The sequence below is a fragment of the Corvus moneduloides genome, chromosome 3, assembly GCF_009650955.1.
Source record: "Corvus moneduloides isolate bCorMon1 chromosome 3, bCorMon1.pri, whole genome shotgun sequence".
Lineage (NCBI taxonomy): Eukaryota > Metazoa > Chordata > Aves > Passeriformes > Corvidae > Corvus > Corvus moneduloides.
In genome coordinates, this window is record NC_045478.1 from 37,821,440 (window position 1) to 37,837,656 (window position 16,217).

A 16,217-nucleotide genomic window follows, 5' to 3' on the forward strand; every position below is an offset into this window, starting at 1 on the left:
ACCACAGAGCAGAGACACAACTAGCATTGGAGGGTGGCTCCCTTCTCATCCAGCATTTCAGCTTCATTTGGCTTGTGACCAGTAGCCATTGACTCCCTAACACAGAGATGGACTCTCTTATGCTCCTTCTGCCTTACCACCCTTTCTTAAATCCTCCACTGTGCCAAAAAAACCCCAACTTTGAACGGTATTTGGAAGCTTTTTGATTTCAACATTTTTAAAGGTGTCGGGCTGGGACTTTCCCCAAAAATAGCAATAGTTAGGTTAGCTAGCTATCATGTTTTAAATGTTTGTTATATTTTTTAAGAAGTTTTTTCCTTTCTTCTGAAATGTGCCAGAAACATGGGGTTTCTGTTCTATACAGTGGTTCCACTCACTTTTATTGTCCTGGTCTTTGTAGGAACAGTGGTTTAGGAAGACAGGAAAGAGACAGAGCAAATAGCAAGCACAAATCAGGGACAATTTCCTTGTTCTTCCCTTTAAAAAAAAGTCTCATTTGTTTCAGGCTTTCTGTAATGAATAGCTAAAAGGAACCTAAGTCCCATTCCAGCTGGGCAGCAGATATATCTCGAAGTGTGACAACCTGTTCAACTTAGTGGGACTTTATCTTTTACTTAAACACTAAAAGACAAGTGTTTGCCCTGTGCCTGCAAGAAGCTGCATATAGATGGCAATGCACTGAACTCACCCAGGAAAGTTTGAACTGCAAAGCATACAGTAAATCCATTTGGGAATATAAACACTATTTTTTAAATTCCTTCTAATTTTCACTCATCCTGGGAAATTTTTGCCCTTAGTAAGCTTCACAAGTCAAATCAGGCAAGCAGGACACTTATTTTTCAACTCCAAGTGATGAAGGGTGGAGAGAGGATTTGTCATCGTACTAAGTTCTGGGAAGGGCTTTGGGTCCCAAACATTGTAGTCAGTGGAGAAAGATGGCAACTCCCATCTCAAATTGCAGGTATGTGAAAGCACTCTTTGGAAAAGCTCTTTTCTCTCTTCATGACTTTGGAAAGAACCCAGGTGATGAAGACAGATATAGATAGACAACAGCTGTCGGAAAGAAAAAGCCTCTTTTTTTTTGGTTTTTTAATCAGTCATTGCTGTACAGAGGAAAAAGCTCACACACACATATACATAGACATGCAGAGTCCCCACCGGACAGAGACAAGAATTACATCCCAAGAAATGCAAAAGACCTCTGTGAGATCTAGACTCAGATCAGTACTTAAATGTGCTACAAGGGCATGAATAGTTATATGTTTTACACAGCAAATATATAAATGCTTGCACAGCATCAGGTACATAACTCAGCTTTGCATTCATGCTACCACAGTGTTTTTAGAGTAAACTTGTGTCCTTGCACACCAGCCATATGTGAGTCAGGAAAACTGTGACTCAGTTTAATTTGGTGCAACTTACACTGGACATGTGTTTAGGAAACTGTTGTAGGAGGAAGAGAGCCTTATATTCCAGGCTAAGGCTGGGATTATCTGTCATCTGGCTTGGCAGGTCTGGGGCATTAACTGGCATCACATATCAGGTTAGGTTAATAATCTACCACTTGGTTGTGCTTGAGCAGATCCGTGTGCCCAAACTAGGGATCAGTTGACAAACCCAGAGTCTCAGGGGAAAAGGGTTAGTTGCTCTGTGATCAGCAGGATGTCACTTGCACCACGAGATGTTCAGACCTAATGCCTGGATCTGCCGTGAATCAGAAGCTACGTCTGGAAAGTAGCAATACATGTCCAGCTCTCCAGGGATGCCCAGGGCAATGAAAGCAGGCTTGGATGACAAAATGACAGATAATGGCAACTTGGACGAGATATTACCAGAATGGGAGAAAAAGTTAAAGGGTATAAAAATACCTTCTTCATTTAACAAGATACCCCAAGAGACTGGGAAGACATTCCCTCACTCCAAACAAGTCGGGAATTACCTAGTAGGCAAAATGATCAACAAGGGCTCCTTTGCCAAGGTGATGGAGGGACTGCACATCCCCACGGGGGAGAAGGTAAGCTCATAAGAAGAGGGTAACATACACTAGGAATCACAAGTAACCTCACACTAATTTACAGCAGAAAATTTCAGACCATTTAATCTGAAAACCACAATCTACTCAGTGAATTATCCTCTGAACCTTATCCTCATAAATTAACCTCATAAATTTAGTTTATTGCTCATGTATAATCAATCACATGTGTGAATACGTATTGAGTGCAACTATTTTCACAATTATAAAATATAGACAACAGAGATATCCTCCTTCTGAAAGAGAGAAGGATGCTGGCATAAAGACAATTTCCAATCTGCTTTGCCTAATAATCCTCATTGAGCAATTAGTGCCTTGCATCTGAACTTTAAAGTTATGGACAGCACTTAGTGAAAATTAGCTGCTCCAACAGCAAATATTTATATGGCAGGACACACATAGCATCTGTTATCTCTAGTTCAGTTGGGATAAAATAATATACCACTAGATGCAAGTGTGGAAAGGTGGGTTGCTCTCAAGTAACTTTTTGAATTTTACTTCTCTTGTGGCTTCAGTAGCTTCACTGTCTGAATAGCTCCCCAAACTGCAAAGAGTCCAATCTCAGCCCATAATAGCCAGTACCTGGAATGGCTTTTAGACTAAGTCAGAAGGGAGCATGTTGGAAAAAAATTGCGGTGTGTTTCAGACGCAGTTATCAGTCAAGCATGTAGGGATTTTTGCATTTCAGAATATTTCATACGTGCCTCTTTATTAATGCAGTGAGAGGGACAGATATGACAGACTTCAGCCGTCTTGTTTTGCCCTTCAAGAGAAATAAAAAGCAGATTCTTCCATCAGGAACCTCTCCCTCTGTGGTACTGATTATCAACACCATGTCAAAAAAAGCCTCTCCCCCATGAGAGCTTACTCCATATCCTTCTGAAAACTAATCCTGGTTGCAAAGCTTGTTGCTAATTTGCAAATATCCTGCCATTTAGGTAGCCATAAAAGTCATTGACAAGAGGAAAGCCAAGCAGGATTACTATGTTTTAAAAAACATGAAGCGTGGACCTCGGATACACCAGATGATTAAGCACCCCAATGTTGTTCAGCTATATGAGACCTTGGAGACTGACAACTCCTATTACATGGTGATGGAGCTGTGCCTTGGTGGGGACCTCCTGGACAGAATTTGTGACAGAAAGAGGCTGGTGGAAGAGGATGTAAGGAGATACACCAGGCAAATTCTGTCTGCAGTAGAGCACCTGCATTGCCAGGGGATTGTTCACAGGTAAGATGTTTCTCCTCTTTCAAACAGTAAGAAAAGAAAGTGTTCAAGAACATAGAGTGTTCTTCTTCACCAAGAGAATGTCTTTATTTTTCCCTAATAAAAACAGGAATTTCAAAGAAGACTATGTACTCTCAGCTCATATTAATGAAGCATTTTATTCTCAGTAGTGGTTATTACTATTATAAGTTGTTATGAACTCCTTGCGCAGTAAAGTGGCAAAGATACTTGTCCCAGGGACAAGAGCTGATGAGCACAACAAACCAATACTTTACCACAATTTTCTCAGAATTAGTTCATGACAAATGTCATGAACTCATTCAAGTATTTTAGTGTGGCTACATATATAAATATTGTCCTTTGGTTAACCACAACATATTGAAATAACCATACATCACTCAGAACAGAAAACTGAGGAATCACAGCCCGTGGCTTGTCGAGACGACAGGACCCACAGATCTGGGTCTGTGACAGGTTGATGACCCTCCATGTTGGCTTTTGCATTACAAGGGCAGATCATACGTGGTGTCACTGCTAGAGGAACCTCAGCAGCCCATGCAGGGAGAGCTGATCATCCCCTCTGTCAGGGATCTTGGCACACATGCCAAGAGCAGCAGTGTAAGACTTCTATGTTAGGTGGAAGAATAGGCAAGAAGCAGTTTTTCCCACCGTTTTTCTGTTTAACTTAATGATTCACAGTCAATCAGATTCTTAATTTTAAGTGGTAAGTGCACTCACCAAGAAAGCCCACAGGACCTAACAAGTAATCCAGTTGACTCCATTGTTACAGCAACCATGAAACAAATAAGCTGTAAATGTGATGCCTCAGCATTTACAAGTGCTTTGTGACTTGAAATGCTTGCAATCCAGCACTTCATTATATTGGATTTTTCAATTAATAAGGAATGAACAAGAAAGGAATAGTTAGTATCTGACCTACAGATTTTAAACGAACAACAAAACCAAAAAACACCAGAAAATAAACCCAAGGGGCTTCACCCATTTAGTCCAGGCTGGCATCCCTGCCTTGCTGGTTCCCTAAGTAATCTATTTTACAGCATTTCTTCAGTGCTTACAATCATAACATTTATGTTCTTCCCATGACAACATTCACCATTAATTTCTCAAGTCCTGTTCCCATCTTTTTGTTTGGAATAATTCTTCACAGTGAGCATGAGAGTAGCCTGACTTCTTGCCCGACTTCTTTCTTCTTCCATCATTCATGCTTTGCCAGAAGAGCTTAGTGAGAGAGAAGAATTTTGCTGCACACTCTGAGAGTAGCCAGGTACAAAGTGACATGAGCTCCCCTGGTGACTTGATTTACTATCAAACTACCCTAACCAAGGGAAAATTCATTCCTGGCTCTCCAGCACTTTGTTGTAGGGTTTATGAAGTTGCATGGTCTGGCAGGATTCCAATCACAGGGGTAGGTTCAGTCAGCAGTACTTCAACTCGTGACCTGCTGCTAGCTTTGAGATTCAGACCTATAGCCTTGACCTCTTACCAGAAGAAGATTGAGAAGGATCTGGACGGGCTTCCCTGCTCAGCTCCAGCTGCAGTGATTTATTACAACTCACTTCAGAGATTAAACCAACAAGGATAATTGTGGGTGTATCCTCTTCTGAAAAGAAGGCATCAATGTTTCCAGAAAGATGAGCAAAGAAGTAGGAAAGTTACCTCACAAATCCAGTCTGGTTTTCTCATCTAAGCAAAACTCAACTCCTTGCATTGCTTTAGCCCAAGGAAAGGAGGGTTCCCAAGCTGCCTGTTGGGAACAGCTGCTGATCCCTGGGGAAGATCCTGGTAGAACGTCACCAATTATACGTTCATGAGCTGGATAATTGTTGCCAATGCTTGGGTCTATGCCAAGAATGGAGGTGTCTGGTGATTGTAAAGTCTCATCCCTAAGCTCATCACTTAGGAATGTCCTAATTTAATTTACTTTTCTCGAAAGTGTCTTATGGGCATTCCTGATTTTTAACCCTGCATATATCTCAGAAAAACAGTATCTTCTACCTCCTTAATAACGTACTTGATGAAAAACTGGCTAAATTTGTAACTGTTTTTAGTCCAAATTGATATATCTCAACAGAAATTCGACACTATGTTCAGACAGCTATTTGGTTTCTTAAGCTTTACTTCTCCAATTCATCACTAAAATCAGCACTGATCCAACAAATCCTTACAGGTTAAATTAAGTTTGAGTCTACATTTCACAGTAAAGGTAGTAACCTTTCTTCTCCATGCAAGATCATGGCTGATCTTTTGCCATAGTTGCCAAAATGACCCAGAAGATGGAGTATTGACTCACTTGTTCTCCCAGCATTTTGCTGTGCCAGATATAAGGAGGCTCAGGCACAAGATCTGGCTCAACAGCTCCACAAGCTAACATTCATCAGCTGAGTTCTGCTTACTATCCCTATGCCTGCTCTGGACACGGCCAAGTGGTGAGGTAATGCATCTGAGCTTAGAAACCGCCAATAAAGACGTGCAAGCTAAATCCCATCGCCTTGCAACTGGATTGGGATAGCGCATGCGCACAGTCAGCTACCAACCCCTACAGCTGGCGCTTGTGAGGTGGCAGTAACTGGCTTGTATGTACAGTTCCTAATTTTTCCTGGCTGTTTTTCCTGGATATTTTCCCTTCTCTCATATAAAAATGTCATATATGCCTTTGAATCCCTACTGAACCAAGTCCTGGAGAAGCATCACAAGCTGCCCTCTAGGCTCTCTCTCTCTGAAGTACCCATGGGAATGAGGGGGAAAAAAATCACAGTGTTACTTAAATTTACAACATTCCTTGGAAAGTTTCTTTTGGGAAAGAAAAGAACATGATGTAGCTTTGATGTAAGATAACTTCTGACATTACATAAACTTTCATAGTGACCATTATCAGGTATTTCAGGCAAGAAAGTCTACATTTTTAATAACTCTGCGAGCAGTCAGCTCAGCCTATAGAACAGTGGTTGTAGCAATCTAATATAACATTATTTAATGGCAGTGAGTAAAAGTCATCAGAGTGTACTGTGGGGTGCTAAATCTGATAGAAATGTCAGATTTGCAGTAGCCTGAAACACAAATAGTTTTAAACTGCAGCATTTCAGTGCAGAGTTATGACACAGGCAGGCTATGAACAAACTTACCTTAAATCTACCTCCCAGCTTTTGGGCACTGGCTAATTTTCCACTCCAAGAAACATGCTATTCGAATAAAACTTATTAAAGAGATATCATCAAAACCATTCCCATTCTCGGCCTGGGGCAGCAGAGGGTTTTGAATGTAATGCTGTCCCATCCAGAGCCACAGAGTTAAAAGGATGTTCACCTCAACCCACCCATCATGACCACCTCCAGACTCGATCCCCTGCAGCAATGCAGTGCTGTTCATGCAGCACCAATCCATCCAGCCCTTGTTCCTTGTTCCCATCACTCCTTCTACTTTGTCCTCCTGTGCTCTCCAAGGTCTCTCTAAGAGCTGACAAAAGAGCTTTATAACTTCAGAGCAGGTGGGAGAAAAATTCATGTTCCTGGAGTTGTTTCTGAAACCTGTTCTGTCCCTCTCATGGCCCCTGTAGAGCCGAGGGAAGCCCCCAGCAGCAGACTTTGACAGGACTTAGCAAAGCATTGCAGGCTCTTCAACTGGCTCCCAACTCTGAAATTACACTGTCTGAGGACTCCTCTGTGATGAAAAAGATTTTGATTGCCACTTCTGGCACTCCCCACAGTGGGGCATTATTCTGGCTTGTGCTTTTAATTTGGAAATATGTAAATGTTCACACAAGTACCTGAGCCAACATTTTTCTTGCAGCTTGGATTACATCCTCCTTGCAGGGGCCAGCTGATACTGGTTGACCCTGTTTTCACAAACATCACTGAACATGTCTCCACTTTCACAGTATCTGTCTCCAACACAGCTTTGGTACATCTCCCCTCTTAAACAAGCAAGGCAAGTCTCACTTTCCTGTTCCCCTCTCATTCTTCACATCTCCCCGGCACGATTTACTCGCAGAGAAATAAGAAATATTCTGCAGTGCTCAGTACTTCAAAAAAGCCAAAAGAACTCTGGTCCAATATGCACAACTTTTTTACTCAAAAGAAGAAATAAATGCAATTCATTAAAAAAAGTTAAATTCGTAGAACAGATGATTCCTAAAATTAATAGTCTATTTAAAATGTATATTCATAAAATATTCCCTGAAATACTGAAAGTTTCCATTTTCCTGACTGAAAACTTCAGGAAGGAATAAGGATCTTGTTACAATTGTAGGCAGAGCTTTGCAGAACTACTGTTATAATTTCAATTAAATTTTGTCAAAAACTATCTGCAAATGTTTAGCTGGGACATCAGGCATCCTAAAGTTTGCTTTCTGTCTTAATTTCAGGGACCTAAAAATTGAAAATTTTCTTCTTGATGAGAACAACAACATCAAAATCATTGGTAGGTGCACCGCTATCTGAGAAACTTGTTTTCTGCTTTTTCTGTGTGTGTGCAGCTTCCAGTGACAGTTCAGCTACTATTCAAACACCATACTTGATGAGTGAGCTTGTGATTATTCAATAAACATATTTGAGCTTTTAGAATAAATAAAAGTTATGAATTATAACTTAACAGCCTGTTTGTTTGAACTTTAACTGAAACATACCTTTAAGAGAACAAGGAAAACAATTTTGCCTATTGTTTTCCCTTGTGTATTGCTGGAGAAGCAAGAAACAATTACAGCTTTTACGTGTAGAAAGCTGTTCCTAGCAGAAGTGATTTGTAGACAAAGAAATAAATCTTCTGGGGTGAAACACAGGTACAGACACATTAGTTTGTGTGGAGTCATTACTTCCACTAGAGACCTTATCATTTGGTATGTGTTTAAAAAGAAAAGACTGTTTTGGTCACTAATAGAAATCTTGCTAGGGCTGTGAAGCAAACATTTATAAAAATGAGAGAATTTGCACCAAGCAGTTAACACATCTCAGAGAAACATTAATCTTATTCTATGGGAACCTCACAGAAAAATCCCCACAAGGGATGCTAAATCTTAGAGAAGCCACATGTTTAACCCAGTGTTTCCCAAACTTTTAAAAGCTTAACACCTCTGAGAAAAAAAGGTACCAACTCTTCACCCCTGTTTTATAGCCAGCCAGTCCTTTACAATCACACCTTTCTCTTTCCTCCCTCTTGCACACATGCACATACACAGAGAAAAAGGCTTAAGTTAGCACTTTTCCCCCCACATTTACCATGGGCTAAAGCCCACGGAGCTGAGCCCAATGTCATAGCTCATTAAGCCAAGCTAATGTAGCTGTGTTGTTAAGCTCATGCACTCAACAAGGGCAAAACAAAATAGTTAAGCCAAAATCAACTAAACCAGGTCCATGGCTGGGTAACTTTACTCTAAGTTCTCTGCTAATTCATGGCATGTTAATTCAAACCCAAATTGGCATCCACAGCTGAGACATCAATAGATGCTACAACTATTTCTCCTATTTTTGGACAACTGGTAAATTTAAAGTAGTTTAAAAAGAGACTAAAGCTTCTTTGCCTTTGTGACCATTAGATTTTGGACTGAGCAATACTGCAAGGTTTGAGGGTCTCTCCCAGGAGCTGTTACATACCCAGTGCGGAAGTCCAGCTTATGCTGCCCCAGAACTGCTTGCTCATAAGAAATATGGTCCAAAGGTGGATGTCTGGTCCATGTAAGTAGATCTAAAAATGTACTTATTGAAACACTCTCAGCACTGAATGGTTTAGATAAGACTCTGATATAAATGGGTTGGTGGCATTCAGCTTTGGGGCATTAAAGGCAAAAGCAGAAATATATGAGGGAAGGGTTGCCAGAAAAAAAAAATTGAGTATTTAGAAATGTGCCTCCATTTCAAGACACTGGAGGAAAAAAAAGGGCATAATCAATACACATGCTATTCTGAAGAAACCCTGTGCCAAGAGAAAGCAGCAGAAGGTAGGGTATCTGCATATAGGAACCTGTCCTGAGAAGTCAGAGAAATAACTTGTACATATCAATCCCCTCAAATGAACCCCCCTGCCTTCCTGTCCTGGCAGGCAGTTTCAGCTGATAGCTGAGTACCTTCTGTCAAAATCAGACTCCGTGAAAGCCTTGGACTGACAAATGGCCATTTTCTGTCTAAGACGTATTTTGCCAAAAGAAGAAATCTATACAGAAAAACTGAGTCTGAAGGACACACAGGCCAAAGATGTGGCTATAACAGAGCTATGAGATCTCCACCCATACCTTAGCAAGGCCCTTTATACTGAATTATGATAATAATGTGGAGTTATTTTCCATCATAGGTGGCACAAACCTTCACGGACTCCATTTTCCTTTTTTATTACATCTACAGGATACATCTCCTGTAACAAGCAAGAGTGCAGAAGCTGCCAGGAGAAGAGCAGTTTCTCACATAAAGTATCTCAGACTTTTCAAATGCATTTCCAGTTTGCAGTTCTAGCAGTCAGGTTATGGGGGTATTTACATTATTTTTCTAAGTGGAGCTGGTAAAACGATAATATATTAAGTTGATCTTCGTATTCTTTAATCTTCATGGATCTGGACAGGAGAACAGCTCTCCATGTCCATCATTTGTCCAAAGGCAGTTCATGTTTTTCTGTATGCATGTATGTTTATATATATATATATATATATATATATATATATGCATGCAAGTGTATCACCTTCTCCTCAGCTTTTTCATAGTAACCAGATGTCTGTGTCTCCACCTAGGAGACATTTTATAAGCCAATTTCCAGCAGGTATGATTCAGGGTATGGCAAGTGAGCATGAATAATACAGAAATACAGACTGAACTGAATCTTTGCCTAGAGCATTAAGATGAAAAAAAAAAAGTGGCTCATCAAATGCACCTTCATCCAGACTCCTCCCACTTATTTACAGTTACAACCATAATTCCTTGCAGTGACCTGACTGACAAGTGTTAGAATAAAGATCCAGCTATTGAAGCCAATGATAAAGTCCCATGGATTTCAAATAGCTCACAAGATTTCTAAGAGTAATAGCACTTTTTGGTTTAGAAGCCCCACCTCCCATCACACCCCACAAGCATACCCATTTAAAGGATGTTAATGTTATGTTTCTAGAACAGGTTGTCTAGAAGAGTTGTAGATGCCCCATCTGTGGAAGTGTTCAAGGCCAAGCTGGATGGGGCCTTGGGCAACCTGGTCTAGTGGAAGTTGTCCCTGCCAATGGCAGAGGGTTGGAACAAGATGGTGTTTAATGTCACTTCCAACCGAAGCCATTCTATGATTGTGTTCAACACATAATGCTGCATTTGATCTAAACCACTTCGTTCAGAACACCTGCAAAAAGGAAAGGAAGGCCTGGATGTACACAGCTGCTCTGAACTGGGATGTCACTCTTGCCTGTCCATCTGTGAGAATGAGGAGTCTCCTTGAGGAGTTCTCAGCAGTCTTTACTAAACTGTGTGTTCACAAAGGATAAAATGTTTTAGTTTGCTCTACAGGATTGCTGGTACCTACATACAGGCATCTGGTTCAGGTGCCTAAAGCAGAAAATTAGTTTTCCTATATGCTCAAAAGATAAAAAGGATTTATATGCACATAGTTATATAAAGTATATTACTCCTCTCAAGACCTGCTCTGGCAGACATACTATATATTTGGGGTTTCATCTAACGATGACTCCTATACCTCAGCTTCTTCTAAATTTACAGGGTATAAATGGTACACAAAGTTAAGGATGAAGGGACACATGCCACCAAATTACTTCAATGTATGTCTGATTTTCAAGAGTGCTACTCTGAATTTATGTAAACATAGCACAGATTAATCAGGTCTAGAGGATGCTGTCAGCACTTAAATAGGATAATACTGATTTCACATTTCAGGTATCTGAATGAGGGCAAAGCAGTAATCTTAGAACCATTTACTGAGCTCACTATGTTAATAAACAGCAAATAACAGGTCAAGGTCTATATAAACTTATATATGGCACTTGCTGTTTAACACAGGTTCTGCACCTCAGGCATAAAGCATATTTAAAATTTATATTGGAATTGTTCATATTATCATAATGGGAAAGGGAATTCTGATGGACTAAAGTATTAGTTAAAAAGATAAGTTACTTCTGGTGTCACAAAATAAGTAAACGACTGCAGATTGACTAGACCTAGAATCAAAAGATTTCAGTGTAGTGCAGAAAGACTGACTTTATGCAGCAGGACCGACAAGGAGTCGTTACAACAGGAACCAGAGAGCCAGTCAGCCAAAAGGACACTCACAAACCCAACCAGATCCAACTGCAATACAGCCAAGACTCCTGAGATGCAACAGTGAACTGCAGTGCCTGTTTGCCTATCATGACTTCTGTGCAGAAGATTTTAAAGGTTCTTTGAAGGACTGCAAAGTGATTGGCTTTCATGCACCAGCTGAATTGAGGAAACAGCTGTTGTAGTCAAACAAATCCAGGTAGTTCAATAGGACAGAGGAGAAGCAATTTGTATGGCTAACAAATTTCCAAGTTAAACATGCCATCAGATTGCATCTACAATTAACTACCAAGTGTGTTAGTGTTTACTAGCTATAACTGTGTGCAGCTCCATCTCATGGTTTTTCAACTGTTGGAACACATTAATAAAAATCATAGTTGAGCACATCACAGATTTGCTTCACAGATATCATTTGCACTAGTGTACCAACCACGCCAATTAAATTAGAGTTGCCTGAATTCCTAAAATTAGTATCTCTGCTGAGCTCAGTAGAGAAATGGTAAAGGACAGTCGGAGGGAACTCTGAACAACCTGGTCTAGAGAAAGGTGTCACTGCCCTCAGCAGAGTGATTGGAACTGCATGATCTTTAAGATTCCTTCCAACCCAGGCCATTCGATGATTCAATGATTCAATGATTCATTCTATGGTGAAGAACAGTGCTGCTGTGGCAGTGCAGTTCAGCTGGAGCAAGGAAGTACCATGGAGAGTGTTCAAGGAAACCTCCCTGTCCACAAACTCAGGACAGCTAAGCAAGTTTTCCAAATGTTGGTACTTCTCCAGACTGAATGGCAAACCTTCACAAAGTTTGCTGGTCGCTGCTAGCAGACTGTTAGTCTTTCGCAAGAGTTAAAGTTTTAAGTCTTTAGCCAACAGCAAGCTGTTACCAAATGAATGCCTTCTGGGCATAAGTCACACCTAATTTAGCAATTTGAGCAAAGCAAGAAGAACTTAATTACTACTTGGAACAAGATCTATTGCATCAGTCCCAGTTCTGTGTTGTCACTCAGCCTCCAAAGCAAAATGCTTTATTCTGATGGGCTGGGTACATTACACTGTCACTCCAATTAGCTTATTTTTAAAATAAACAGCAGGTCTCCACTTTCAACACCACAGGCTTTCCAGTCACTCACTGTACACTCTATTTTATACACACTTCCCACACCATTCTTTTCTAGATAAAATGGCATTTAAGCAAAGAAAAAAAGGCATAAAATGTGTATTCAGTACGAATTTCTGCTTAGAGGTGATCTGTTACCTCATTTGTGATGCTGAAGGCAACTCTCTGAAAACTGACTCATAGCTTTGTGAGATTTTTAAATAAGTACTTATTAGCATCATATGGAGCTCTGATGTTTGTCTTTTCTTTTGACAGAGGTGTGAGCATGTTTGCTATGCTAACGGGCACATTACCCTTCACAGTGGAACCTTTCAATATCAAGCAACTACATCAAAAGATGTTAATTGGAGAAATCAGCCCTGTTCCATCAGATATTTCCACTGGTAAAGCAGTTCAGTCTTTATAAAGAATATCAATGCAAAAAAGTTTTAACCCATGTAATAATGTGAATTTAACAATAACTCAGCCTTTTGGAAATTAAGATGTACCTTTTCCAGTTGCTCTGTTTGCATTTAGAAATAACTTTTTTGAGGCTATGGCAATATCTCTTTGTCTCAGGCTACAAGAAAAATAACGTTGTCTCTTCAAAAGGCCATTATTCTTGGTTTTCATTTACAGGGGGAATAAAAAGTACATTGCTTTTACGTAAGTGGAGTAGCTCTGCAATAAATGAGAACACTGCCGTGTTTAGTATGTCCCATGCTGTGTGTCACAGCCAGGCATTCTTTCCTGTTTTTCCCACAAATAAGTTATCTAAACCTTAGATATTTTTTCCTGGAGACCTTATCTTTTGGCTACTGACAGGGCCGACAACACTGAGATTATTAAAGACATGGGAGGGCTATTTTTGCGAAGAGTCCATTCATATTTTTCGAGACAAAGAACTGAAATGTAACATTTTTCAGTTAATTTTACTGACAATCTTTAATGAGGTGCAGTCAGTGAAGTCTTTTAGGACAACTGGGAAAGATAGTTCTCAGAAATTCTAGCCTGAATTACAAACCATGGCTCTAAACCCCAGAATTCCTGTTGGTGTATATACGCTCTCAGTCAGCAGTACAACGTTTACTTCCTCAGAGTTAAAAATTCTGCTGCTTTACAACAATTCTTATACACCTCTGGCTTTAATCCCCATTTTCTCTCCACCTGGAGTAGCATCTTCTCTGTTGACTGTCACAGGCTCGGGCCCCTTCTCACAGCTGTTATGGTAAGTCTTCACTGACCAAGTCAGAAAGCAGAGCAGAGTGAGACATGTTTTGCCCAGCTATCTACCAGCAAGAGTTCAGATCTCCCCATGGTTTTGAGAAGCATGGCTATGATGTGAGGCAAGAATGATCCTAGGAACCAGGATGAGCTTCAGTGGCTGCCTGCAGCCAAGCACTGGAAAGCAGCAGACAGTTCCAGACTAAGCTAGCTGGATCTAGTCTGGAGTATTAAGATAATGTGATGATTCAATTTCTTTCTCTCCCCTAGTAAACGGAATAAGGATATCTACCATAGTTGTCAAGAGTGTTTGTACATTAGTCTCCCATTTCTCTTTCTTTGGAGATCAGTTGCCAGATAGCAGTTTCATTTTTGCAGAATCCTTCCATAGCTGCAATTATTATATTTCTAATTTTTCTTATTTATGTTATTGTTATGGCTTCTACTAATAAATGCATTATCTCTGCTTTTCTACAAAGCCCACACAGTTAGTGGAAGATTGTGGGTAACTCCATTGTTCTCTTGCCCACTGGGAATTCAGTGAGAGAGCAGTAATAAACTAGATTTGCATATTTTAGATCTAAATTCTTCTGAAGGAGATTACAAGTGAAAGGAGCAGTATGTTCCCAGTTTAATGCTCACTTGCCTTTTTGTTCACTTTAAAACTTCCCCAAGGGATATGGAAGAATTCAGTAAAGTTTTCCCAAGAAGAAAAAAAAAAAGACAGGGACTTTATGCAGTGTTGGAGCTGAGTGATTGACGGACAGGAATGTTTGGCTCCAGCTCCAGGGAGCCAAAGCACAACACATCATGTGAGCACAGAAGTCCATCTCCAGACCTCATTACAGACAGTTTTATTGATGCAATTGGCTTCTTTGGGTGAGGAACATAACCCCTGTGTAGTCAGCTGGCACGGAAGTGCCCCTTCTCAGACGCCTGATCAAATGCTGAGTGGGCACAATGCTGAGATTACTGCTGATGCCATAGGCTGCATTCACTGGGGTAAACCAAGCAAATTAGGAACTGAGTTCCAGTACTGTATCTACAGCAGCATCCAAAGGTCCCTAGCAGGCATCTCAGCATGGTTTGGCGACTGCTGCCCACCCTGCCCTTGGGGGAAAAGTGTCACCCCATGGGACCACAGCAGACTCAGAGAAAAGCCCTAGAGACTGAATTTTAGCTGAGGCTCTTACAATGTCTTGAAGCAGGGCAAGTACCACATTTCTGCAACAGGAAAAATATGCAGTGGTCAGATAGTGAAATATTACTAGCAAACAAGCCATTTTACTGGAATACTGCACAGGAGCTATACAATTCATGCAGTCTCTACTTGAGCCCGACCCTGCTAAGAGGCCTGGAGTCAAAGAAGCAGTAAAAGGCAAATGGTTGAATGAAGGTTTCACCAGGAAAATACTGAATGCTGCTGCCTATGAGAACAGGCAACAGTTTTGACATCTATCTTCTACCTTGGGATTTCTGGATTGCAGATTTGGGAGGGAAGTGTTTTTAGGATTTTGTTTGTTTGTTTTAGAAGATTTTTGTTATCTACTATGGGCTCTTCCAAAATGACAGAGTTTTACTTCAGAAAATACCACATAATCATTCTAACTGTGGATAAATTTTATTTAAGAGGAAACATCCTTATATAACTGTTTATATCTATTGTATCAATAATTTTGTTCTTAACATGCCTCACAGCTGCCACTAATTTCAGTGTCCTTCTAATCCTTTCCTACAAAACTAGGTCTCCCATGCCACCTGAAGAAATATTTTTATATTACACTGAAATTTTTGTTATTCTAATGATTTTTATTCTCACCCATCTTTGTAACTGGTTTTAACTATGCTCCATTTATTCTTAGCAGGGCACTTTATGGTTTGAGATTATTATAAAAGTTTGAAATAGTTATGTGCAATATGACACTTCTCATAAACATTGCCAACTTTCAAGATGTTATTCATCTTTCATATTGGGATGCTGCAAAGCATACTTTGCATGTCTTTAAATGCCTAAATTCAGTGATGGACCTTTTACATCATACTCACTGATTAAAGTAGCTAGTAATCGATCACATATTTCATTCCCAAATTGTTCTGTAAAAGTCAGTATTTCGCACTAATTGAAAAAGAGAATAATTTGGCCTGTGTAATCTGCACCATCTGCATCAGTGTCTAGAGGACTCTTAGCAAGTTCTCCTACCATGGTGATCCACTGCCAGTCACAGCCAGAGCTGTTAGAAATCTACTTGCAATTTCTGTGAGAGTTGCCCACTGTTTTTACCTTTGCCCTCCTTCCTTCCCTCACATGTCTGTGCTCATTCATACTGAAGTTTGAAAAAATGTCTTAGGAGTCTCATAATCCAAGGCTGATGTATTTCTGTAAT

At 40.2% G+C, this 16,217-nt stretch overlaps 1 protein-coding gene across 1 annotated transcript; it reads left to right on the forward strand.

The window, feature by feature from the left end:
* Positions 1 to 1,762: 1,762 nt before the first annotated feature.
* On the forward strand, positions 1,763 to 8,981 carry LOC116441682 (hormonally up-regulated neu tumor-associated kinase homolog). The gene is made up of 4 exons (XM_032103872.1): positions 1,763 to 2,014; positions 2,971 to 3,263; positions 7,642 to 7,697; positions 8,809 to 8,981. Exons 1-4 carry the CDS (start codon positions 1,763 to 1,765, stop codon positions 8,949 to 8,951), a joined length of 744 nt encoding a protein of 247 aa, XP_031959763.1. The 3' UTR covers positions 8,952 to 8,981.
* The last annotated feature ends 7,236 nt before the right edge of the window (positions 8,982 to 16,217 follow it).

Coding starts and splice junctions, on each gene's coding strand:
- LOC116441682 (XM_032103872.1), top strand. CDS start 1,763: ATGCCCAGGGCAATGAAAGCAGGCTTGGATGACAAAATGACAGATAAT. Junction 2,015..2,970: donor ACATCCCCACGGGGGAGAAG/GTAAGCTCATAA, acceptor CCTGCCATTTAG/GTAGCCATAAAAGTCATTGA. Junction 3,264..7,641: donor TGCCAGGGGATTGTTCACAG/GTAAGATGTTTC, acceptor TCTTAATTTCAG/GGACCTAAAAATTGAAAATT.